The 27590-nt window shown below is 38.9% G+C and overlaps 2 protein-coding genes and 1 long non-coding RNA gene across 7 annotated transcripts; 1 reads left to right on the forward strand and 2 right to left on the reverse strand.

The window, feature by feature from the left end:
* Positions 1 to 202: 202 nt before the first annotated feature.
* Positions 203 to 2267, reverse strand: LOC117243577 (glutaminyl-peptide cyclotransferase-like). The gene is given in 7 exon segments (XM_033511210.1): positions 203 to 740; positions 813 to 1038; positions 1099 to 1260; positions 1331 to 1600; positions 1801 to 1944; positions 2105 to 2179; positions 2181 to 2267. Coding segments are annotated over 7 exon segments (1101 nt in total). The 5' UTR covers positions 2253 to 2267; the 3' UTR covers positions 203 to 588.
* A 301-nt stretch (positions 2268 to 2568) lies between these two features.
* On the forward strand, positions 2569 to 25769 carry LOC117243583. The gene is made up of 3 exons (XR_004495479.1): positions 2569 to 2649; positions 14315 to 14475; positions 24888 to 25769. It is a non-coding gene; the product is annotated as an uncharacterized LOC117243583 (long non-coding RNA).
* LOC117243580 lies at positions 4116 to 26503 on the reverse strand. 5 transcript variants are annotated; one of them, XM_033511215.1, is made up of 8 exons: positions 26289 to 26498; positions 25967 to 26209; positions 13563 to 13686; positions 8570 to 8680; positions 8340 to 8477; positions 8023 to 8120; positions 6916 to 7081; positions 4122 to 4355 (listed from the first exon to the last, which is right to left on the reverse strand). In XM_033511215.1, exons 2-8 carry the CDS (start codon positions 26090 to 26092, stop codon positions 4252 to 4254), a joined length of 867 nt encoding a protein of 288 aa, XP_033367106.1. In that variant the 5' UTR covers positions 26093 to 26209; positions 26289 to 26498; the 3' UTR covers positions 4122 to 4251. The 5 variants fall into 5 exon arrangements, with proteins under 5 accessions (XP_033367105.1, XP_033367107.1, XP_033367109.1 ...); XM_033511214.1 differs by having other exon boundaries at positions 4116 to 4355; positions 25967 to 26503; XM_033511216.1 differs by lacking the exon at positions 6916 to 7081 and adding an exon at positions 7150 to 7315 and having other exon boundaries at positions 4116 to 4355; positions 25967 to 26503.
* Between the last annotated feature and the right edge of the window lie 1087 nt (positions 26504 to 27590).

Raw genomic sequence — 27590 nt, forward strand, 5'->3', positions numbered from 1 at the left:
TGTTTGAATTCTTATTCCTAACATGTATCCGGAAGTCACGTGTAGAAACACTTCCTCGGTGAGTATATATATATGGATATATATGTATACATGTATATGTATGTATTTGTTGTTTCCATTTTATCGCACTCACATTTAAAATGACATTTGCAATTGTAATTCTATCTATGTCGTACTTGCATTTGTATTAAAATCATTTCACTTATCCAATTTGAACATATTTTATTTAAGATAAAATAATTTATATTCTTCTTTCTGTTCCATAATTTACACGTGTATATGTAATATATACGTTTTGTACATAAGTAGACGCATTAAGTACCATCAAATTACATTGATTCGTTAAGAATAATTTATCCTACAAAAGTCGCGTATAGTACAAAATTCATTTATAGTACAAATTATTAAATCTATGAAAACTAACTCTAAAACAATTTCATTCATTTGTTCCTGTTTAAAATTTATTATAAAATATTGTTATTTTCGTATATGTTAACTAACATTTTATATTATATGTATATAACGTTATTTAATATCGTCATAATAAAAATAAAATTTTCTCTAGCGATATAAATATTTTTCAATTCGTTACATATTAATGTGTAAATATGAAGCTACAAAAACTCTTAGAATTTTATTGATATTTTCTGTTGTTTTTAAATCAATGTTATTCCGATTATCACTTTGTTTATGCCAAACCTTTGGGAAAGGATATGGTATTAGATGAAGAATAGGAGTATCTGAAATACACATGTTATAGAAATTATCTGCAACATATAACATGTATATATGTACATGTAAAAATTATTTACCTCGACGTAAGAAGGGAATATGATCATCCTCTATATAAGCTTCCACAGAATATGGTTGAAAGTATGTTTGTGTAGGTTGTCCATAAGAATAAGATTCAAACTTCTTTAAGGAAGCTAATTTACTTTCAGTCCTCATTAATAAAGAGTACCATTTCTCTGTGTTACTAAAGTAATTGTAAAATGTTGGATCTGGTGCTCCTATTAAATCTAACAAAACCAGTAAATCCTACAGGAAAAATAAGTAATGAGTATTTATATAAAGATGTATGTATTTACTAATACTCACAATTTTATCTAATTCAGAGACATTTTCTCCTTGGGTATAATTAATATGATTGTTGTGCCAAACATCAGCTAAATGCCTTGCACCATAAATAGAATCTTTTGGACCCCACTCTTTAAAAGCCTCTTCACCATCAAAAAATATAAGCATTAAACTAATATCATTCTGAAAACACAAAAAAGATCTTAAAAAGTCAAATAAAAATTATGTGTACTTACATCCAATGTATACTTACGTCTTTTATAGATTTTAAATAATCCTTCATAACTTTAGCTAAGTTAATCATTTGAGCACATGGTACTGCACTGTCTGTAGCACCTTCAAAGTTCCTTTCTCTAGTATACTTTGAGTCATAATGGCAAGCTAATGCCAAATACCTCTTTGCATTGGGATTTAATTTTGCAACTATATTTTCAAACCGTAAAGGTCCAAAAGTTGGGGTCTGATCTTCAAAGCTGTCAGATTGAACAGTCCAATTAAGATCATTCATTGATTTCTTGATGTACTATAAGAAAGAAGATACATCCTGTTATCAATAAGAGTAATTTCCTATTAAAAATTGCATCATATATACTATTTATGTATATATGTACTTCTTATTCATGCTTTTTCATTCTCTTGTTCCATTATTTCAATTATTTCTTAATATTATAATTAGTAACTTTGTTTTTACAAACCTGTGTTACTAATACTATTTCAACTTACATCTTTTACTCTCGTGTGCTCAGGTGTTCCGACGATTCTCACAACGCATATGTTATCTAAAACTTCGTTCATATGATCGACATTTGACAGATCTGACAATGTGATTATTTGATTTCTTGATAGGCTACTTGGCGTGTGATAGTACTGGAATCATTTCATGACTGTAACTGATGTATGTTAACGATAGTCAATGACGTGTATTACGAAAGATGATTTTTGCCAATGAATACGCAGAAGGTAAAGTGAAAGCATTTGATAAAAATGAACGAGTGTTAAAAATATTCAAGTTCTGTGTATTATATACCTTTTCATTTCGAAAACTTGTTTGTGTTATAATATTTGAGTCGGTGATTAAAACACCCATGGAAATTAAAAAAAAACACAAACCAAGGTAGATCATCGTCGTACTCTGTAGCAAACTTCCAATGAACTGAATGCCGCAAAGCAGCCATTGTGGCAATTTAATTCGTGTCGCCATTTTGAAACCTAGTTCGCGTCACACGTGACTAATGGATGTCTCGATTGCTATTGGTTAACTGTGACAAGTAGAATGCATATGTATACATATCGGCTAAATCTCTTTCCGTATTTTTTGAATTTTTATAAATACACGATGTAAAACGTCATAAATGTTAAACTAAATGTTATCTATTGAGTATTTTTTTGTACGTTGTGTATTACAGTAAATTAGACTTGTGGTGAAATTTATTTACGGTTTTAGTTTTACAGTTTGAATTTTTAAAATATGCATGCCTTAAAGATATGTGTTTTCAAACCGGTTTGATTCTGTGGATAATGTCTCGTTTTTAATAAAAAGAGGAACAGAAAAATTAAGCCGGAATTTTATGGGTAAGTAAAAAAAATTATTCATACGTGTTTATAACGTATCAAATATATTAAATAACTTTTAATGATACGTTGCACCTTTTATAATACATAAAGGGTTAGGATTTTTAATAATATTTATTTCTGAGTACAATAAAATGTCCGATTTTGAATGTACATAAACAAACAGTTATGTATATTTTATGTATATGTATAATTTAATTTCTTTCTACATTCGTCTAGCTTTTATAATATAATTGTAACAATTGAAAGAAGTTATAATTGGTATAAATCTGATTTAATTTATTTACTCAAAAAATATGCATGTATAAAGTAATTGAAATATTTTTTACTTCTTAATACCTTACGTAACGATACCGCAACAAGAAATCTTATATGTCGTTATAAAAAAGAGGGAATCTACACATTAAAAAGTCTAGTGAGTTGATGAGGCAAATCATTATTATGAAATGTGATATCTATGAATGATACGATGCACCCATTTTACGCTTTCTGCCATTTATATCGATTTGACTAACGGATATTTCTCTCGCACCATGTTGTCGAATTTTTCTTTCGCCGACATAAATAAACAAAAATTTTGCACAATATTTGTTTGACGTATTCGCCCCTCCACTCGATTTGCTAACTCTAAAGCCGAGTTTACACTGTTTCACTTTAAAGGAACAATGTAGTTTCGGCTTCACTTAACTATATATCGTCGAATATCCTTCCTCCAATTAATAAATTTCTCGCCTGAACTGGAACAAAGGTAACGAAGCGTTCGATGATACTGTCGGTGATGATAATGTTCCATACTGTCGGTTTACAGTAAGAATGAAAGGTAATTGAAAATAAGGCACTATAAGGATTGACGGTTAACCTCATCAGTCGTACGGTACTTTTAGAAATTCGACGTCACGATATTGCGAGATAAATGTTGAACGATATGCCGTTCCTCATTCACCTGAGAAAGATCATGTAGCCAATCAAACTTGTAATCAATGACCAACACTTATGTTACGTATGTCTCTCCCACGCTCATATCTCTTCTCATTATTGTTACTATTACCATTACTATTATTATTGTCCTAGCACGATCAGCACGTACGAAGAGTAATGCAGTAAAGAATGTTAGATTTGAGAAAGAAAAAAGAAGTATTATTGCATATAGGGTCATCCCAGTTCTAAGTAAGTACGCGGATTGTTTTTGAGCAACTGTCTCTCTCGCGAGTCAAACTGATTCCCGTGCGAGCGATCATGTTCCAAACGGACACCTGCCGAAAGAGAAAACGGAGATCGGAGATCGTGGGACCCGCAGGTGTGCACCAGAACGTCCGTAACGTATCGTTTAAAACAAATGATAAATTATACCTAGGGCGGGACCCAAGGTCGTCCTTCTTTGCTTTTTATTTTTCTCCTCGCGCAGGCTCGGTTTGGGATTTACGATCGACCTCTCGGAGTCTTCGTTTTTTGTCTCGTTCGTTTCGTTTTTCTTTTTTTTTTATCATTCCCTTTGGGAATCATCGCTTGCCAGGTTACATTTAGGTTCACTACGAGCACGTTTCACGCTCCGCGCTCTAGACTCTTTCTTTCCCCTGTTGATAGAGATGACACGGAATTTCTTCAGTAGTTGTACGGTCCATACTGCGATCCATGATAGTAAGGTCCTGGATATGCTGCCGGTGCTGGGTAGCCTGCATAAGCGTACTGTTGCTTCTGAGGATATACTAAAACCATGAAAAAAATGAAATATTAGTTTCGTTTCTCGTACAGGAAGTGGTTCTTAGCTGCGGATAATCATTCTTCCATCAAGAATATATCGTCATTGAAAATCGCAAATCTATAATTTAAAGAGATAAACATACAAGGTGTCTCATTTTAGGATCAGTTTTGAGCTATCGATAGATGAAAGTGTTAAGATCCTTCAATTTTAATTGATCCTTTGATGCATATGAAGTTATAAACGCGAATAAAACGTAGTCTTTCCTGATTGCATGCAAAAGACACTGTTACCGAAAGATTTGAATCGCTTAACAGAGAAAGATAGCAACATGCTAAGAACCACGTTTCAATGTTTCAATCGATATTATATTGGCAGTTTTCGTTTATTATGAGAGATTGATTTAAGAACTCGATTCCTTAACAGACGAATTTGCACGTTAAATTCGCTCGATAATTACAATCCCGTTCTGCTAATAACTTCTTCTGATACGAATATTATTATCGATTATTCGACTTGACAACAAGATGAGATAAAATAGATACGGTTTCTATTCCGTGGATGTTGGAGACAATCGATCGAGAAATGACGTTGATTCTGTTTCGTGAGACGAGGCGTACTTTTGATTATTCGTTTTCGCGATAGTGGACGTGAATTAAATTACATTCCGAGGTGACTGTCCACGCCGATGAATACGCAAACGCGGAAATCTTCGGACAGCAGCAGGCGTCAGAGGATCGAGCGTAAAATTAGGCAAGTGTGTCGCTTTCCAAGGGGCTACTTAAAACACACTTATGGATAGCTCGTAGCTTTACGTAGCTTTTCTTCCGGTTTTTAGGATTTTTATCAAGAAAATTACAAGGTTAACGCAAATATCCTGGTCGTAAACAGAACTGGGATTAACAACCGGTTCAACGAAATGTCTTTTTAATATGCAGTTTATGAATAGCTTCTAAGCGATGACTCTCAGTGATATTGCTTTTTATAGTGAAAAGAAAACTTGAAACGATTCGAAGAATGAAACACAAAGAATCGCTTAAATCGGTGATCGATGGAGATCGTTTCATCTAGAAAGTTTTCTTCAGGATCAGAGCATGACAAAATTGCTTTAATCCGCGGTGGAAACAGACCGTGAGCCGAACGAGTAAGAGTTTCACGAAGACGAATATCGAGTATTCTTGTTCTTTCAATGCATGAATGCTTAACAATTGATGGTATCCAAGGATAAACGGGTTTATATTTTAATCAGCAACTTTACCTTGTGTCGATCAGTATTTTATGTACAACATATCATTTTCGTACAGGGGTCAATTTATTTGATTAAAATGTTAAATAAGCGGGCAACGATTTGTCTCATTCTCTGTCAGTACTTTGATTTCCTGAGTATGATTAGTTAGGGATCCATTTGTTAAATCTATAATCACTTGACATTTATACATTATGTTTGTACTTGCAATCATTTGCTCATTCTTATTTCTCCGTGATACGTTCCAAGATGGGATTTATGACCATTTTATTGTAATCATCTTAGAGTTGAAAATATATTGCTGTATTTGTTGATATAGAAGCAATTGATAATTAAACATTTAGACATATTTGAAAGTTTGATGCAGTCTTGTTTTTCTAACGAGATTTTCACGTTTCATTCCAATTAACTTTGTTCCACTCTCTGATGATTTTGATACCACGTAGTATGTTATTTATAGTTTTATCGACAATATTGAAGAAGTGTCGGTCACACCAACCGTAAATGTCTCTGCTAATTTATATCGCGACCAAACTAAATATAAGTATTCTGTCTACCGTATATCGATTCTTTTTATTCAAGTACATGTTAAGAAATAACTCTTCTTCGTATAACACATCAAATTTTAGTATCTATTCGTACACGTAATAGATAATTAATTTAACACGGCAGTCTCTTGTTTTGTTCTGTTGCGTCCGAACGCCATAATTCCCTTACATCATGGTCTGGCGATTTCTACTTTACGTAAAATCTTGATTTATTGCTTCTACATCAACTATTTTTTCCGTTAAACTTCTAGTATCATCTGAATCGATTCGAGTTAGTAGAACGACTGTCGTTACTTTCAAACCAAGCAACGTCATTTTCGGGGTCAACCCAGTAATCATGAATCAAAGTTAGTGGTACACGATGCACGCGCAGACTCCTTTCTTATAACTATAAATATTTCAAGACATCTGTCACCACATTCGATTACAACAAAAAAAGAAAAAGAAGGAAAAAGAAAGAAAGAACGTGATACGAAAAGAAAACTGCAAGTCAACGTGATTGTCATAGTCACGTCGCATATTCCCACTCCCACTTTGTAGTGCATTTACATTTTTTCCAATCTAAAACACGCATCATATTCAAGCTAAAAAGCTATTCCATTAATTAATTCCTCGGCTTCCTTTAGTAAACGTTTCAAAGAAAAAATAATTTTCCAACCGAATCGCCACATGTGCGAAGCAACCGCGAATCACGCGAGGGTTCCTCGACCTTAACAGGAGTCCGTGCGAGCTCGTCGTATTCGTGGCAAAAGCAAAAGGTGTTAAATATGTACCAGGCATGAGGTACTGCATGTTCATCGCCTCCTCGCGCATTCTCTCGCCCCTCAAGCAAATCGCCGCAGCGCTAAACAAGATCGCGCTGACCAACGACCAACCGACGCCGACCCAAGCGACCACGTACGACCAGTCGTACGAGATTAGTGAGTTGTCCTTCAGGACCTAGAACCGCATTCCAGAAAAAAAAGATGGGGGAAGTTAGTACGGTCGTTTCAGTGTTTTCGTGTCACCTGGCATGATGTATTGAACGTTCTGTGCCTGCTCGCGGGCATGCTCCCGCCGGAGGCAGGATGCCGCTATGAGGAATAGCGTCATCGTGCCTAAACACGTAGCCACCCCCAGCCAGGCAAGGTAAAACGACCAGCCGTACCACTGCACTGCGTTGTCCCTTAAAACCTGCGGGCAAATTATTTTGTAAACAGTCGTGTTCCTTCTTCGAAAACCCTTCTCCTTTTTCTGGTGCCACTCTTTCTGATCCTTGGTGCCTTCTAGCCGTTTGGGTCGATGCTTCGAATAGTGAAGTATGGCTGTAAGGAATTTTTTATTTGGAACCAGCAAAGTGAACCAATATCTAGTTGTTCGTGAATCTTTTTATCGGATCCTTTTATCGATCTTTTTATCAGCTGTTTGGTTTGGATTTGCGTTTGCAATTCGGTAAAGTTGGATATGAATTGGTTCAGCTTACTTGTATGATATAATTGCTGGAAATAGAATAATATGTAAATCGTAGAGATTGTTTTTAACCGCAAAGTTGCATCAGGATTGTTTAAATCTCGTCGAAACGAACATAGAAATCTTTTCGTTTGGTAAATATTGAAAGCAACAAGGTACTTTCTATATTACACAAGTCCATTGCGGTAGCGAGTGTTTATCGTATCTTGATGCACACATTAATGGACACGAGACCGACTCCGGAAATCCACGAGCAATTACGTAATTAATTTTCATAGACGATAGTTTGAAAAATGATAGTTCGTACCGAGTGAAAATGTCAATAAATGTTAACAAACTTTGAACATGTGTACACGCGCGATAGCTGTCGTGTTAACCGGTGTCGGACTATACGAAAGTATATATTCATGGGTAGCAAAAACGTTACTTACGTTACTCCATTGTTGATAGTACTCTTCTCCGACGATTTTCTCTTTCTCATAATATTCCACTCCGTGCCAGAGCCCCATGGCGCTAGCACTTAATAGGCCTGTGTCGTCAGACAGTTACCATTTAATATACATAATACTATTCTTTAAATATAATGCTAGCGATCGTCTTTCTTAAGACTTTTGATTTAACTTAACGATAATTTAACGATTAGAAAATATTGTGACATTTTAATAATTGAAAAATATCTACACGTAGGTCTGCCATTAATCATAGAGTGAACGGTTAGAATATGCATTGAATTTACGAAGCCACTAACATGCTAGCAACATCAAGATTGCGGTGGCTGTGATATTTCCTGGTGACCTCTTCCAGCAGCCTACCACTCCCGTCCAGAATGCCGTAAAGATTGCGACGAATCCCACTATAAACAGAGCTATCACAGATCTGCCCATGTCTGAAAACCAATAAAGTACAGCGATGAAAATGTAAATTTAAGGTAATATCATTGAAGCCGTATCGATATTTTATTTAATTCGTTCTACGTACGAAGTCGAGTCATTGCATCGTCCGAGAAGCCCCTTGTTAGGTTTTCTTCGTCAGGGATGAAGTAATTGATGTTCATACAGTGTGTCTCCACAGGACTTAAGTAGGTTTGAACTGCAACAATTAGCCACGACAGAGAAACCATGTTAATCCGACGTTTAATTGACACGTGCACGGATGAATTTACGAAATCCGCGGGAAATTGCGAAAAATCGATGCAGCCTGTTTAAGGAAGTTTCACGGTTGTTGCCGATTAATTCGACGGCCATGGAAATCTGCCTCGGAGACGTTCTAATTACGCACGTGTCTAATGGCTAGTTGCAAAATGAACAGGATTCGAATTCTTCTACTCCTAATATGAATACCAGTTAGCAAACTATTACCTTTCAAACTGAAATTTATCTCTAGTTGAAACGCCATGAAACGAGATTATATTATATTTACGTGCTGATAATCGGTTATCTAGAAGGTAACAGCGAATAAATGTTGCTGTTGTAAGAAACAAAGTGATTTTTAATTACTTGGAGCAACTATGTAACTCGATAGGTGATTCGAATGCTTGTTCGAATCAATTCGAATCGATCGTAGGAATTCTTGAGCTAGAAGGTGTCGAGTTTTTTTGTTACAGCCCTGGCATATCGTGTACACGCGTATCGAAAAGCACGTGACCCAGAATGCAATGCGCTATCACCGGCTGTAAAGAATGTATGTACATGGCATGTGTATACACACATGCTCAAGTTGGTTGGCTCGAGTATACCTCTATCTTGTCTTTCATGGGCAACGGTACTCTTTGGTCATTCCAAATCTACGAAATACTACTTTCGAAAGGCATTTCACGTAGTGAAAAGAAAGAGTCGCGCTCGTATCGCGATGCTTTCACGGTTTCCTGTCTTTCCTAGGAACGTCAAAGAAAAGTGTAATGACATTAATTGCGAATCACCGATCTTTTCGATCCTTTACCTGTTCTTCCTTCTTTCTTATATAGAAGGTGTATAGAGATCTGTGAAATTTTCTATTCTTTCGAATTTAATTACGTTGAAAAATTATTCACAGATTTTTTAGACTTCCTTTTTCAGAAAGTTATTCTCAAAAAAAAAAAAAAAAAAATTAGAAGATAGAAATGTAGAAATAATGTGTACGCGTAATTCGAGGGCTCAATTAAGAGGCGTGAGGGATGCATCGCGCAAACGTGCATACCGTTTGAAATATTTGAAATTCAGCCGGTGACGACCGTTTCCTCGACCTTCTTCGAATCTAGTTTCGCCTAAACGAGGCGCCATGCCAAGATCGTTGACTCTTGGTTAACTGTATACGCGTTAATATAACAGCTCGTCATTCAGAAATATTCGATCGTCGTAGCATCCATTCTGCCCCCCTTCTTTTGTCCGTTCTTACTACGATTTGTCACCTCGAGCAAGACAGAAAATATTCAAATAAAAGAAAAATCTTGGCCGAAACCGGACGATGACCGGCTTCTTTAAAACTTTTCACGCGTGTATCGACGATGGCCGCCACGTATGCACCTGACCCCCATTTTGTAGGACGATTCCTGTCCGTGGAAATATCGATAAATATCTTTTTACGGCATTAAACACTGTCAATTTAATTCTGCACCTAACTCATTATAACTACAACACGTATTTCTGACACATTTTCATTATAATTACTTCTTCCAATGAATGCTTTTTTCTTGTTCGCCGAGGTCTACGCACTTACAATGATCACGTACGCTAAGTGAATCAAATACGAGACCGGAAATGGAACGCCGGAAACAAACGGAACGTCTGAACCGATAAGGAACGTACGGTCGAAGAACGGTATAAGACAGTACACGTGATGTATCGATCGTTTGAATTGTTTTCCGCTCAAACGACGAGAACAACATCCATCGTTGTTCTCATTCCTCGAGAATTTCTCAGTACTTTCTATTCACTGGCGTTTCGTTCCTCGGCGCGTTCGCGGTTATAATAAAACTCGATATCGCCTCGAACAACGATCAAAAATAGCAGTTTGTATGGTAGCTCTACCGAAAGTCCTTTGATTCTCCACGACCGGTAGCGCTCTTCCTCCAAAGGATACAGGTTCTTCATGAAACTCGAGACTTCCGGACAAACTGGAATTACTCCGTTACACTGCGGCAAAGTTTAGAAAATGCCTGCGTTTCTCATCGTGAGAAAATGTGAACCTTTCTCGAATAATGAACTCATAGAATATTCAGGCTTCAACCGGAGGAATGAGTGGACGTACTAAGTGTTGATAGGCGTCGCGAATTAACAGTAGCTACTTACAATGCTGTATTATAACGCTACCTTACGTTCCTTTACTATAGCAATCTGATTTATGTATTGTTCTCGATACCTTTTTTGGTTATCTCATCAACAAGGCCTAGAATGCTGCCTTGTTTTCTTTCTTTGAGATTTTTTAATTAAAATGCTTAATTTTCTATCGTCATTTATAGAGCCAGCAGTTTAAGGTGTGCGTGTAATATGGGAGAATATAAAATTCCGGCATTCGCTTATCGGCACTCATGCGAATCAGACGGCGTTCCACCTAGTCCCATTACCGTTTTAATATTTTTGCTTTCCGTTATTTTGTTCCTTTTATCTTTATTACTCTATTAAGAAAAACATTGGAGGTTCTTCAGAGGGATAAAAATAAAGAAACGAATTATGTAGAAAGTACGGGATATGAAATTTCGAACGTACGTCACTCGTATAATTTCAGATCTCCGAGTTTGATTATGATAGATATGAGTGCACAACTATGAATAGCAAAGTGTAAGCCGGTGGCAAGTGCCAGGTGCGGCAGGTTAATTCAGTCATAAGATGTTACGTGGCTCGCATAATCCTGTTTGTCATTGTCTTAACGCTCTTAAATCACCATGAATTTTTGTGTATGCTTCCTCTATCGAAGCTACATGGGATCTTGAGTAGCAATCGATCCATGCTGCTACTGTTAATCGCGAAGGCTGCTGTAATCGTCACGAAACTCCTCTCATTGAAAAAGTCGCAGAGAAAGACTTCGCCCTTTCGCTGTTTGCTGTTTGCATATGAACAACGATAATTCTAATTGCATGCGCTGTGAAGACTGGGAAATGCGGCTCTTTGTTACGAAGCTGCTGCTCTTGGCTCCCTTTCACGGGCCTGGCTTCTTTTATTATGCAAACGAACTTTCCATTTGTCGAACTCGTGCGATTGGCCATTGTACGAGAATTTCACGCCGAATGGAAAGAAAATTGTTCAATGTGAATTTGAAATTTTGGAAAATTTATTTTCCAAGTGTTGCTTCCTAACTAGGTGAATATTGGGGTCCACCTGTACATTGTTACCCTTCTGTGTTACAATCGAAGGTGAGACATATTTACTATCGATACTTAGTACCTTACTGAATGCAGGTAGATTCGATTTTAACACGCATCATTACCATAGAAAGTTGAAAGGAAGAAAAGGTAGTGCAGTAATTCACGGATATTATGTATCGCGTGAAATTAAGCAGGTATCTTTCACGACAGATTTTGATCATTTGCATTTGCATTTGATATTTACCAGGCGACTGTGAAATTGTTCTCCGTGTGAAATTTTCATTTCACACTGAGCTGAACAATTTCACACCAGTTCCAACTAACTAACGCTTTACTTTATTTTGTATTTGTAAATACACGTTTTCTAAACACAATATAGTAAATACGAAACTATTAACATCTTAATCACGAAAATTTTAGTAAAATCATTTGCTAATGAGACTGCAGATTGATATTTCTAAATAGTTTATTACAACGAACGAATCAATATGTAAAAGAATCGAGTGAAAATAACTGCTGGGTATGAAATTATGGTCGCAACAGTCCAGTTATGGATCTAATTCTAACGATCACGAAGATGCGTTGGTTTCGCTGTAGAAAGACATCCAGAAGTACGTTCACAGAAGTACGTACAGAAGAAGTTCACACGAAGCAAACGATCTCATTGTGAATGAAATAATCTAAAATTTTCATGGTCTAACGATCGTTGGGTTCGAACCAGATCCTAATATCATGTTTAAAGTCAGTTAGATACTCGTAAAAAAATTAAATTACCCATGATTACTTTGCAATATAAAAATTCCTGTCATTCGCAAAAACCTAATGCGGTTACCCTACTTTCCATTCATTGCTATGCAAGAAGCGAAAGAACAAAGCTTCGCATATTTTTACAGAATTTGACTAATCAACTTCTTATTGTGCATGTGACTGAGAACTATGTACAGTATCGATAGTATTTCCGTGAAACGCGTTCTCCATGCGATAGAAACAGACAGGATAGAAACCAGCCGAGTCAATATTGACCAAGCGACCTCGTAGAAGCTCGAAAGGGACGTCTTTGGACCATCACGTACACATCAGCAATTTCACGAGAGCTGTTTCCTTTCTCCTCGAACTGCGTGCAACCGAATCGGCAGATTATAAACTCTTAACCTATTACGTGGGATCGAATAACCTGCGACATTACGGTATCGTAACGTAGAAAGTCTTTGAAAGGCCGACATCTTTTATAGGAACCAGAACTCGCGAGAGTGAAAAGTCACTTTCGAGCTTTAGTCGCGCTAGGTTTTCCCAAAATTCTCGAATATTTTCTTATTCCCGGAATTTGCCGTTACTATTACAATGTATTCAAGAGATACGAGACCTTGCCAAACAATAGCCAATTTCTGAAAGCGAAATTCCAATGAAAGACAAATTGTACCGGGACTTTCATCAACGTGAAACGTTTGCAGGTGCAGTGGCAATGAAATTCGCGTATAGTATGTTTCACAAATATTTCACATTAGTTTTGATGATTCTTTAACAAATTGATCTTGAGTCGCGATAGATACAGACGTTGCAATAGATACGAGGCTTTCACTTGAAACTATGTACGTGCCAATTTACAACCGGCCAAACTATCACTTAGATAACGCGTTTGCACACATTTTGATAGCGATATATTCAGGAAAGTGCGATTACAATTATGCTTACCAGTCGGTGGCCTTTCTTTGGGATAGCATATCCTGAAGAGACCCTGCGTCCTCGTGTAGTAATAGTACTTTGTATTCATTTTCACCACCAAGTGGCTCTGCTCGGCATGCTTGGCTGCATATTGCTGCAACAAAACAATTTGTCCGAATGATTCACGCTATCCAACGATTCCTTCCCTTTGTATTCACACACGCGTCATTCTATTAGTTAATCACACCGAACAAACGAATCGTAAATGAGTGTAATCGACGAAAATGATCGGGCAGCCGGTGAAAACGATAGCGAGGGAACAAGGAAACATTGCTGCAACGGAAAGTGAACGGTCGTTGGTTTCCGAATGCAGATTAGACGTGGCTGTAGTCACTTTATGGAAATGTTATGATCGCTAGAAAGTAAGAAAGCAAGAATCGCGATTCCCCGTGAATTCGAAGAGGCCAAACGTCTTTCGATACAATTGGAAAAAGTCCGGTCGAATAAATTACCAGAAATTATTCATGAAACGTCCTCGGTCGATTCTCGTGAAACCACCGTTTCACAACTTGGAAGGAATTTATCGCTGGTAAACGACCTATTCATCGACTGGTGCCTAAGTAAACCGATGATCGGAAGTGGGACATTATCTAATTAGAAAATTACCTAGAATTACTAAAAACGTAGTCGATTCAAAAAGCGAGACCTTTCATTTCAAGAAATTTTAGTTGGTACGCGTTTCGGAAAGGGAAACTTAAGCTTTAGAAAATTGCCTGATCCAGGTACTCATAGCCCGGGAGTCACGCAGACTATCGCGTGGAATGAATTTTCGTCGGAAGTTACGTGTACCAGGTGAGGCTGAACCGGGTCCCGTGGAGGAAATTGCGGAAGGAAAGGAAATCACAGGCGTGTTACAAATTTTCAGTTCCAACGACAGGCACAGGTATCTATTCGTTCACTTCCTGAAGAAACGAAGCCGTGCGTTATCCTAGAAGGAGGCTTAGAGAGCGCGTTTACTCAACCATGTCGGCTCGAGTTCCGGACTTTCTTGCGATCGAGGATGCGCGCCATGCATACCGCCCTCGAAATTAAATGTAATTTTAGATCTTATGACAGCCCGGTGCAGAACCGTTCTTCTGCATCGTCGACCAAGTATGAGAATCCTTTTACAGCTATTCCTCAACATGGAAACGAGTTTCTAGTTTTCCTTTCTTACCACCGTTTCCATTTGCCTTCGTATATTCGCGTACATATTGTTCAAATTGTGTGAGAAAAAGAACGGTACTTTTATTTCTGGTTGCTTGATGGTTCAGTGGTTGTAATTAGGTAGTGTGCAAGTAAATTTAGCTTCCAGTTTCTTTTAAATCTAATTAAGAGAACGTGTTTGGGGAAGAGTCGAGGAGAGAGTGAAATACGTGACGGAGAGTTCAGGAAAATGAGCATCGCAGGCAAATTGTATATTTCTTCTACGATATTAAGTATATTTTTCGTGTCAAAGTTATCATTATACAACGAACTTTGATTATTCGTTTTATCCATCGATCCTTAAGCAACGTGCTAATTATTTGCGATTGTTATTTGGAAGATTACTGGATGTAGCGGAACCAGGACAATGACGCTATTTAAATCTATCGTGAATAACTAGTACCCACATCGCTACGAATGTGCTACATTTTTTAAAGACCTGTTTAAAGACCCACCAGTACGAGCGCCCCGGTAATTTCTACACTTGTGTGTGCAAAAAAAAAAAAAAAAATGACGATAACATCGCGTTCACGTAACATACAATTAAAGAATAATATAATATATATTATCATTGCAGAATCAAACACTATGACCGAATCCTTCGAAACTTTGACACACGAGAAATTACGGGCGAACATTGCTACGTCCTCAACCATAAAAAGGATTTAAATCACTCTTGTTTTACACGAATTCCTTGCAAGGAGATCGATAGGGGCCACGTCACGGTAATTTCCAGGACATCTCTATCGGGCTCATTTTAGAAAGTACGCTGGCAATTTTCTGATACAGCATCACGTAGAAAGTGTAATAAGGCATGCGGGGTCGCGCGGGAAATCTTTCGAGCGGTGTGAATCGCACGAAACCAGAAAACACTTGTTTTCATAAAGCGTTTAAGATCCGTGTACTTATTCCGCGATATAATGATGGCTCGCTACGCGTGATTCTCATGCGTGTCTCGAGCAATCCTAATTTCCTGGCAAACTACCATCAACATGTTTTCACCATTTCACGGACATCAAAACCTTTTTTCCTCAAGGTTTCATCAGGTATACTAATATACCTATTAAGAACATCGTAGGACGTTGATTATACAAATACTATATATATATATATTGTCTCAAACTTTTGATTGGTCGATCGTTAATTTCTTAATTTCACCATCGCTTTTATTTCTCTGTCGCTTAATTTGTGTCGAAACCCATGCAAATGCAACCTTAAGCTAAGAATATCATATATTACAAGTAGATTCGTGCATTTTGTTAGCCTATAATTATCATGTGAAGTAATGTTGGTGTAGTTTAACTCTATCAGACTTTGCTTCGAACATGTGCAGAACGCAGGAAAGAACAACATTCCTGTTTTTTCCCCTATTGGCTTATTTCAAAGCGTATGTACTTCCTCGTGAGCGTAATTCAGAAACGGGTTTCCTCTGAAAATGACGCTTCCCGTTCGTGTTCCGACGTGATTACGCGAGATCATGACTATCGGGACTATCGACTACTGTAATCGTTTGCACAGAAGCTGCAAGGGAGCCTGTGTTTCTAGAGGAAACTTGAGAAATTTCGCATCCCACGTTCATGCTTGAGCATAAGGCGCGGTAATCGGATTCCGAATACTCGCAAGTTGCGAAATCTTCTTAACCTTGAGGAACATCCACGCCTCATGCAACATTTTTCTATGAGAGTGCACGATCGGCGCGATAAGCATTGTTGACGATATATCGCTTTAATTTCGCAACTTTTTCATTCTTCTTACATTCGGTTGTCTTCGTGAACCGATTCTCATAAATCTGATTATGAATGATCGATTGGAAATGCATAATATATTGTAATGATATGGAAATAGTGCTTGTAAAAATAGCAAAATCGCACAACCTGTTTCCCGACGATGAATCACGCGACTTCCTTTCTTTTTCTGCCCACTTTTATGCTCGCTACCAAATAGATTGCATTAGATCCTCACGTAAACTTGGTACTACTGCATTTACTTTCCCGTGTCTATCGCAGACTGCAGATACGAGATTATCAAACTCGGTTTACTGTTTTACAAATCATCCTATTACTACGATATTAGAGAAACACTGGAAGAAAAAGAAAGTCAGTCACGGATAGGGTCGATAATTTCTGAAGATAAACGGTTCTTCATAGACGCTACAATAGATTTTAGTGTAATATAGTATCCGCTTTCTCAAGAATCCAAGAATCGTCAGCGTCGAAAACGACTTCGAACGCCAGGGAACGATTCGACTTTCCGCAATAATTAGTGAACAGGTGAACACGCACGAGTTGCAACCGATAGTCGGTGGTAAGAGAGGAAGAACGAAGGTATCCCGAGCGCTTGCAAGGTACACGTGAATCAACGGCACGTATAACGGACTCACGGTCCTTAATCGTTTGTCACGTGCGTGAAAAAGAAAAGAAAGAGTCGTAGAGGCCCATCGAGGCTTGTCCAGGTCGTTCCAATCTGCTTTCACATCGCTGTTTCGCCACCGCCACGCCGCGCTGTTTGCCTCGAGCGCGGGAACATCGTCGAGCCTCGGCGATTTCTTTGACATAGAAAGGAAAACGCAGACCCGACGCGCGCCACTCAATGGGGATCGTTAGACGTTAGAGTTAGACGAGAATCTTCGGCTCGCCACGAGCCAATTGTCGCGATGGCAAACCGTCCAAGACTCGGTTTGAACGCGATTCAACTATCCCGCGGCAATTAAACTGTCTTTTTTGCGGAGAAACTTAATATCGCGATGAAAGTGCGTTAATTAGTCGAGATTTTACTTTTCTTTCGTTTTGGGAGGTTCAACGAGTCGAGGATGCCTCGCGACAATAGAGATCATTCAAGTAGAGAGAGGATCCGCAAGCATGATTGATCATGGGGATTTGACGTTGCGTTGTCTCAGGTAATTAGCTTTTGTGCGTAGGAAACGAAGCAAAGACCGGGGTCTAGGGTACTGCGTGAATCTCTTGGCCAATCTTCTATGTTGCGTCAACTCTCTATATTCACTCGTATCGAAAGTATATTTCTTTATAAAAATTCCCTGGTGAAAACCTGACGGAACAAATAGGTGAAAACCTAGGAATACAAGATTTCATAAATAAACGAAAAATAGAGATATCGTTGAGTAATAAAAATTGAACTACGCTTATTCGGTTCGATGCAGCGGTTTTCAATTGTATAACACGTCGACAAGCGGAAATGCAACGTGTTAAGTTCAACCGTAGAATCGTGAGCTAACTTATGCACCGGTATCACAGTTAAAGGGACAAGTATGCGCCACATTCGCCAACGTTACGGCAACCTTGCGAATGATAAAGTGCGAAGTATGCCTGTGTGGGCGACAACGCGTAACCTCTGCACGTCAGCGCGTGGGATGATAATAGTTGGCGGGGATTTTCTGAAAAAATCTACCCTAGATACGATCTTAACATAAATCGGAAAACGTCCTGTTTCTAGCGACAGGAGAAAATGTACCAAGTTCCCTTTGTTCCGTCTAGATCGATAAAAAACGCGAATGATATATGGTAATTGTACGATTATATCGAGTGCATTATTAGCTTGTTACATGGTTCATTTATGCGATGTCTTGTTAACCAACCCTATTACCATGCAGGAACTTTCACGGCGGTACGATCGACATTTTATTTTTTGTCTCAAAGACGCCTTTCCAGAATCAACAAAGTTGCTAAAAAAAAATGTTCTAGATTTTATCATCTTTTAACCGGAAGAGGAAATATTACAATAAAAAAGCGTTTGTTTCTACGCGTTATGGAAAAACGTTCTCCTCGTCAAAGTATAAATTATTCGTTGTTATTGCAAGCAAATCTATCTCGGTAAAAAATCGCGTTTGCTTCTCCTTTTTCAGCAACCAGTAGCGCAAGATATACATGCCCAAAGCAAAAAGGGGATATTGCGAGTTCAATGTCCTTGCGGGTTCGACGCATTAATTAAATGCCCCTTATCGCGGCCCGGATTAGAAAAAAAGAACATCGCGGCTCTGCTCACTGTGAAAACTCGTTCTTCAATAACATTTCGATTTTGCAAATGGAGCAACTTTCATTTCGATTTTTCAACACTGTTACGCGGTGAACCAGCCATCGAGTTTCCACCGATACACGAATAAATTCTCTTCGCTTTGATAACATTAATTTTCTACTGTCGAACGACATCTTCGTCTCTTTATTCGAGCTACGTTACATTTTATCCACCTATAGACATCCCTAGAATTTGATACGTTTCGATCCAGACGATCGAAACTTTATCGTCGTAAAAACTAAATTTACTAAAAACTAAAATTGAGTGCCTTCGAAGAAACGAATAGGAAACGTGATTTTACAGGAAACGCTAGTTTACGATGGATTTTTCGTTTATATTTCTCGGTTACTTCAAGTTTGCGTAATTCGTTTCCCTCGTGCTTCGAGCAATTCATCCAACCAACTATTCGAGACATAAAACGAAGGGTTCCGTTATTTCAGGGAATATAATTCCGTGCACCCAGCAGGGGAACGCGAGGGATGTAATTTCTCAGCTGTTTCTAGCATTCCACTCGTGTAATCACCTGTTATGCGCGTTGGAGAATCACGTGGCCGGAAATGTGTGTAATTTCCTAATTTTCCTAGAAAATTTTAATTTCTTCTTATAATCTCTTGCAGCTTCTAATCTCATGCAGCTCGCTCTCAGTTTATTTTTACGATTACTTTACCTAATAGTAATTAAACGATTAAATCGTTAATGTTTCGCGAGGCGTTCCTGACGAATTTATCTCGAGGGATTATAGCGAGGAGGGAAATATGGCGAGGAAGGAAGAAGAAGGTCGAAGAATCGACTTTGCATTGTAATATAATGCGTCGTATACGTTCGAAGGCAAGGACGTGTCGTTCTTACTACCTGTTCCTTTGTAACTCGTGCCCTGAATCGATGTTCCGATTATGTCACGATTTCTTCAATGGAACCGCAATTATACCTTGCGACCACAGTTCTACCGGTCGCTCATCGACGTAATAAACACATGCGTTCGTACGAATTATGCGAGTCGCAATCATACTTGCGCAACGCCGGGGGATCCTCCTGTCATTAGCCTATTTCTCGATTCGGCGAGTACGATCATTATTACCCCCGAGGGCGATAGACATTGACAGTCGACTTTGTCGTTGAATTTGCGAAAGCCTAGCTACACCAACCGTGTAATTTGCATGCGAAAATATTTCTCAACGTTACTATGATCTCTACTATTCGGCATCGCCTTCTAATGCCACTGGTACGTACTGGTTGCTTGATCGTTGGATTCGCTTTCGGACATTAAAAAAGCGATGAATACGTAAATCATCGAAATATCGATCGTCGTCGTTAAGAATAAAGCAGGGATTTTCCGGCGTAAGCATTCGCCATAAAATGTGAATTCAGCGAACGATTATGAAACTCTTGTTGCTGCTCGCGATTTTCGATTACCCAATGAAGCTCGACGGTAACGTAACGTTGCCCGGGTTCTCACGTTATGCCGTTCGTAGACCGGAATCGTGGCGTACCACCTTCGAACAATGATGCATTGACTTTGCGAACATTGGCCCACGCACCAGATTATTTCCTGACGAGAAATAGGTGATGAATGGACGCAGAGATCGTTCGAGAGACTACCGGCTAATAGACTGTGTCTTATCCCCTACAGCCGGCAGAGACAGGCAGTTTGCGCAACAACGAAAGTACGTCGCAGAGAGGTAAAGGTTTATTGTTGAAAACGACATTCCGATCGTTCCCGCAATAGCTCTGGTATCCTTGCAATGCTCAGTTGATTATTATTGAATGGCCGCTGTTCATTTCAAAATGCAGACGTACAGGTGCGGCTTGCGGTCTTTGAATTGTCCATCTGATAGTTTGATTTTTGATATTCGATTTAAGAAAAGTGACTCTGATTAACATCGATCAGAATATCGTCGATAACAAATTCCAACAGCGATCTTCATCGCGCAATTGAAACGCCGCGCTGATGACATAAGAATCGAACAACACGTTTTTTCCCGAGGTCTTATAGTTTCGTAACAGCGAAATTTGTGTTACAGCGAGCTATAGATATATCAACACGCAACGTGGCAATTCCTGTTTCATGTATCGATTAATGATACTTAAACTGTTAAGTAATGAGGAACAAAAGCGACGATGAACTAATCGCGAGTCGATGTTCTCCGATAAACGGTTCGGGCAACTTCTTGAAAAAAAAAAAAAAAAGAGAAGAAGAAGAGAAACAAGGAAGAAAAGAAATTGAGTTCTATAAACCGGTGCAAGGACTAGCATCTTGATCGATCAAGTTGGAGTTACCCTAGCGGTCCAGTCACGCTACGATCACGACTTGGTCGCAGAAGCTTCAAACATTATTCGACGCTCTGGAGCGTGACAAGCACATGAATGTTGACGAGCACTGGACCATCGAAAAGCAAGGTTTATTCTCAGGATTCAAGGTTTTTAAACGTAGACGTGCGAATTCTGTACGATTCCTTTGTTTCATCCGGTTACAATGCGTGACTTCGTTCGTGCTTCCCGGCAATTCTGATATCTTAGAATCTTGAATATTTCCTTCAAATTGACCTTATTTTATTTATAAGAAAACCTGCTTCTGTATTATTTTATCAATTTTTTTCTCGCACTGCGCTTCATTATACGAGCCGTTTAATGCAGAAGCGGCGTAAATCAATTTTTTGCCTTTAACAACGCATCTCGAAAGCGTAACCTCCATCCCGTTTCGTGGAAAAGTGGTGTGAGTATATCTTCGTTATTTTCTCGGTAGATAGATCTCGGAATAAGCGAGAATCGTCAACTCGATCTCTCGCAGAATTTTTACTTTACCCCACATTATCCAATAATCAACATTTTTATTTACACCGCTTTTTGCGTTAAACGGCTCATGCAATTCGAACAATAGCTCGGCATAAAAGTTTCGACATTGACTTGTTTAGTTCGTGTCGTTTGGAAGGTGTGATTAAATTTTATTATAGCACGTGGTTCAATGTGAATCGACCGATACAAAGTCACGTTCGTAGTCGGCTTTGTCTGATCCCAGAAACGAAAACAGTTTGCAAGTAAGCTCTGCTTTGTGTACAACACGTGCATTGCCAGCTGGTTTCCTGTTAAAACAAGTAGAAACCAATACGAAGAGGAAACAAGATATTACCAGATATTGGCCTTCGAACTCGGTTACTTCATGTTTGCGATAATTGCTCATGCTCATTACGAGCCAGTCTTCATTAAGGAAATCCCGTAAAAGTTATTTTTAGCAAATGATACTGTACGTCATTTAAAAACATATCTGGGGCAAATTGGCAATTCGAGTGGCAATTCAACAGGTTAGAGAATATAATCATATCCATCGATATTCACTTTCCTACGGTCAGCGCAACATCGATTAATCTTCTTATTCCACGACGCCAAAAGCAGAACAGAAGTCTCTACGTCTTTCTCGTGTTAACGCTAGAAGATGACTGTCTGAGGCCACGCTAAATTGATCTCGACCAAAGATCTGCCGAATGAGAGAGGCGAAAAGCATGAAACATCGCGAAAGGGAAACGAGCACAAAGGTCGACGGGATTCCTCGGCCAAATAAGTTCTCGGGAAAAGAGGCTCTCCATAGCTCATGGCAGCGTAATTTGCCGATGTTGGAAATTAATGGCAGTCGACGTTGCACGATCGGAAGGCCGTAATCATTTGCACCATTCAGGGGGAGGTGGTACAAATAGCATAACTGTATATACCGATCTACCTGGTAGACGGTGACGGGGGAACAAACCAACATTTTTATTCTAATGCGTGCTCATCGACTGCGATAGCCAAGGTAAACGCGCTTAAAACGCTGGCAAAAATAACAAAGCTTGGTACGTCATGCCGCCTCTCTATCGATCACGATCGACCGTTCCGTGAGGAAACTGCAATGATACCCCGACGATCGTTCGCCTAGAACCGACTTTGCGATTAAATTACGGAACGAATTTAGTACCAGAATTAGCAGAATGATCAAGACGATTGACTACGACGGGACACTTGGCGAAAGTTACGAAAGATCTAGTTAAAATGAATTATTAAACATCCTGCCATTTGTGACACTTCGCCAGTGTTTTCTTGAAATATTTTTCGTCTTTTCTGGCAATGAATTACACTTTACTTCCTTGTTGTCTTGTTGATAGTTCTAACATTAACATACATTTTCGAAAAGTACGGATAACATTCAATGCGTTGCATATCTTTTTGGAGATCTAACATTGCTTCCCTGCAGATAGGTATATCTTGATCATTGACAAATGTCGCGAGGAAATGGCAAATAAAATCGTAGATTAGATGAAATTATGAATCGCAACGCCGTGAGTACGAAGCCTGAATTAAGAACAGCGGGATTGCGAATGAATGGACTATTTGAGAAATCCCTCGTGTCATAATGATAAATCGCGACAAGTTTTTCTTCTTGGACGTTGTCCAAGAATGAGTATGCGTTTCCTCTGTCTCTCTGTGCTAAATTACGAGGATATTTGTGTCGATTGATGTCTTTTGACCGTGAGTCTCTTCTTCACGGCTCGGTAAACTGATTCTTATAAAGCAACGATTCGCGACTGGCTCGATTTCTTTTTTCTTTTGATGGACCAGTCTCTGTTCAAGATTGAAGTCTATAATTAATGCAAACCGATGAAAGGAAGTTGGCACAAAGACAACTCTCTGTGTTCCAACGAGTCAATCTTACTCCAATTCCAACAAGTAAATAAAGGATAGATATATAGACAAACTTTAAGAAAGTTCTAATCCTATCGAAGACACTGACCTCCCATCAATCGTATTCGTTAACGCTTTTCCCTTTAATATGCTGTCACTCTGAACATTTTTATGGTGGCAGTGCCAGTAGAGTTTAAACTCAAACAAGACTCGGTCTCGTAGCATTTCTCGGTAGAATTTATCATTAATAACACATCATCCACCGAGTAACTCTCGATGATCGCTGAATCAGCAAGAAAGCTTCTGAAGAAGATTTACAAAGTCGACTAATTCATTTTTTCTTTGAACACTAGCTACCAAATAAAGTGTCGAAAGAAAGCTGCGCGTGAACGAAATCGCGACGTACGTTTAAGAGAAAAATGCCCGTGTCTCGGCACGATCCGCGGCCGATTCCCATAAAGGAGAGTGCATACGATTGCGCCGCTCCGCTGCGTGCTTTCCGATACGGCTAAACGCAAAACTTGTCGAGCCAACGACGACAAGCGCTGAAAATGGGCGCGGTCCGGAATGTCGATCGTTCGAAACACGCTGCGAACTAGAAACACGAGTGGCCAAAATCGAATTGCTCGAGCGATCGCAATCGATCCAACCGTGACATGAAAACCTCATAATTTTTCCATTCTAAACAAGACTGTTCCAACACTATGGGAACAATTCTGGTTTAATAACTAACTGGTTTCTGCTAGAAGGTTACTCTAAAGAGCGTTTCCGTTTACGACGAACGCGGTTGGTACTTTTTAGATTTTACAAAGTTTATCGTAGAGTTTGTCATTTACAGAGTTTTATCATAGTCAATTTGGGTATACGGTGGCTACAAAAACTACTTGCACGCCATTGTACTTAGTATAACATTTACATTCTAACTAATTAGATTCGAGTATATTAAATTTCGTACCATATGGTAGTACATTGATTTCGCAACGAAAATTCTATACCATGACAATGAAATGTAGAACATGATAATAAACGTTTCATCAGAGAATAGGGGTGCATGCACGGCTACTTTCTGCCACTACTGTAGTAAGTATATACAACACGCGATGCGAAACTATGTTCCTTTGACGTATCTTCTATTAACACCGTCTAACATTCTATTAATACCGTCAGTTGGAATTCCGTGACACTGAAATCGCTATATGTCGCGGAAGATTGAAAGTTAAGCAATCATAGAATCCATAGAATCGTTTGCTTGGACGTTAACATGTAACGTGACAAATGAAGAAAACGATTCTTGAAATCTTTTTGTTACTTCGCGCGTAGATGATTGAAGCTAAAGAAAGAGGAAACAGAATTCCTCGTATTATTCATCATCGAACCGTTCGTTAACCGACTGTTGAACTGGAAATACATATAAAAAGTAACACTTTCCAGGATCTTGAGGGGATCGTGACTTTAATGGAGTTCACGTCGAAGCGAGTTGCATGGAAGAACGGTATCGTTCGCTATAAATGTAATACGGCTTCCCGTGGAATATTTCACGAAAGCTTCGTGAGAATTTCTTCCACTCGACAACCACTCAACGCCCTCCAGGATGAACTTGACCTTCCACCCGAACATTCACCTGTGACAAGGACGACGGAAACCGAGGAGATTCCACTTCCGGTCTTGCTTCACGAACAACGAAATCATTTCTTCGTATTTTCGTGATCATAGTATTGCCATCGTGAACAAGTTTGTCAAATATTTTGGAAGAGGAATTAAACGTTTATAAAATTTCATCGAGTCGGAAGCGATAATCTGTGTTTTTTCTTTTTCTGAGGAACCAGAGGAATTACAAAATATGCGAACAACGGAACACTAACCATGCAATGAACGAACTTTCAAACACGTTTACCGTAATTCTTCTATGTAACGTATTATAAATTAGATCGCGTTTCAAGAACTATGTTTCTTTATTACTGAGAATCAACAGTGCATTTCTAACATCTCTTCCGATGCTAAAAATTCGAGAGTATAAGATGTCATCGATGATTCTCCAGAAGGACGTTCCACGTTGGAATTTATGAAAATTCGCTACGGGCAATGTTGACTGCATCCGGGATGATACAATGAACGATACAAGGAAACCAGTATTTCTGCTATGAAAATATCGTGAAGCATTCCCAGAATGTAACGCTGTTCTCACGTTCGCCGTTCGAGAATCGTATCCTACATACGGGACCGCAAAAATCATCTGCGAAAGAGCGAGATATCGAAACAGTCACGTCGGAATGGATCAAGCAACGAATATTTTCGCACAAATTACTGTTAGTAGAAAGAAAAAGAGGGAACGAAGATGTATCAACTACAAATGATGTCCGATTACGATATTCGGTTATAGGGAAGAAACAGGGTTATCCATAGAACATGTAAGATAGAAATGAGCACGACGTGGCATCCTAAATTTTTTGTTCATAAAAGAACTCGCGACTGCGTCATAGAAAAAATACTTAGAAAGAACGAATTCGAACCTGGATTTGGGCACGCTTGACCTCGGTGTAGAGCCAGTTATCCGTAGAAAAGGCGATCGCCAGAAGACCAGTGGCAATGATACCGGTTATGGTCGCGAGGGACAGCGTCACCGCGGAACAGGGCATCTTGGTATCCTCTTCTTCTTCCTCTTTTTCTTCTCTATTTTCCGTCGATTTTCCTACTAGATTCCACTCTGGTTAGTGTTATGTTCACCTCACACGGCACCACAGCGAGCTAAAATACTGAGCAACAGGTAATCGTCGTCGTCCTCGAGACTGTCGAGCATCCGTGAAAAAGTGAATCACGAAACAGGTCACGAACCGTTCAGAACGAATTGGTCCAGGAGGTGAGATAGCTTTTGATTCGATGGCCGAATTCGATTGTAAGGAATGCCTGATGTAATACACGAAGAGGATACGAGGAAGAAGAAGAGGATCGGTACTCGGCGATCAACGATGACGACGTCCTTCAGGTTGCACGATACTCCGCGATACACATTACTACCATTCTCTCCTACGACAACGACACTAACGGCTCGACTCAGCTTGGAGAAAAGCTGAGAGCCGACCAAGGAGAGAGAACCGGACCGGGTGGGGATGGATGTAGCCCCAGGCAGGTATATTACCTGTGTTTTACCTTCAGCGGTGCTCAACGCGCAGCGTTCTTCCACGATATCTTCGCTTCGCCTTCGAACCGTTTTCCTTCGGACTCAAGGGATTTGTCTTCCGCTACCTTTTCGGGATAATAAAACAGCAGTGGGTGGATACCTGCAAGTAAATTTTTTTTATCGTCAAGTACATTCTAAGGATTCGACGCGTTTTTTAGCTTTATTGCATCGACCAAGAGGAACGTGTTTCTCTCTCGGAGTTTTCATGGAGATTTCGATGCCTGCAAACACCAATTTCTTTGTGCTCTATAATGCTACCAAATGATTAACATCATAAAATATTCTGTCGAATATTAGACGAAATTAGTGACTAATTAAAAGTGTCGACATTGAGTTTATTGTGACACTTAAAAATTGATATTTATAATAAAGTATGTTTATATTAAATATGATATTTCAACAAGCAGCGAGATCGATGAATGCTGCAGCTACGAATGCACGAGAGTCGAAAGAATTCAAGAAAATGAGAACAGTTTCGCTGTAGCTATCTGTCTGCTTTCATAAAGCATTCCTTTCTTGTTCCTTTACTAAACAATCTCACCACGGTGAGATAAAGTCGATGCAAACGTCAGGGAAAAGCGTGGAATTCCTTGCATTCTATGAAGAAATCGCGAATCCCTTGTCTCTTGTCATTTTAATTGGCAACCTTGATATCGCAATATTCATTTTTTATCATATTGATTAATTTTGGTTTCCGATTAATGTATAATGGATATCCGTAGATATCCGTGAAGAGGTAGTAAAAATAAATGTGAGAGACATCTGCGTATTTGCGAGTTCATAAAAGCATAGATGTAGACATATCAGAAACTACTTCGCGGATAATAACATGTCACTCCCAATGGCTTTTCTGAATTTTAAAAACATGGACAAATATATTTATTCCTTTATTGTAGAATACATGTTTTTTTTCGTGTATCAGTTCAAATATATCGAACGTATTTTAGCAAATAATT

Source organism: Bombus vosnesenskii, unplaced genomic scaffold, assembly GCF_011952255.1.
Source record: "Bombus vosnesenskii isolate JDL3184/JDL3185 unplaced genomic scaffold, Bvos_JDL3184-5_v1.1 scf7180000013266, whole genome shotgun sequence".
Taxonomy (NCBI): Eukaryota; Metazoa; Arthropoda; class Insecta; order Hymenoptera; family Apidae; genus Bombus; species Bombus vosnesenskii.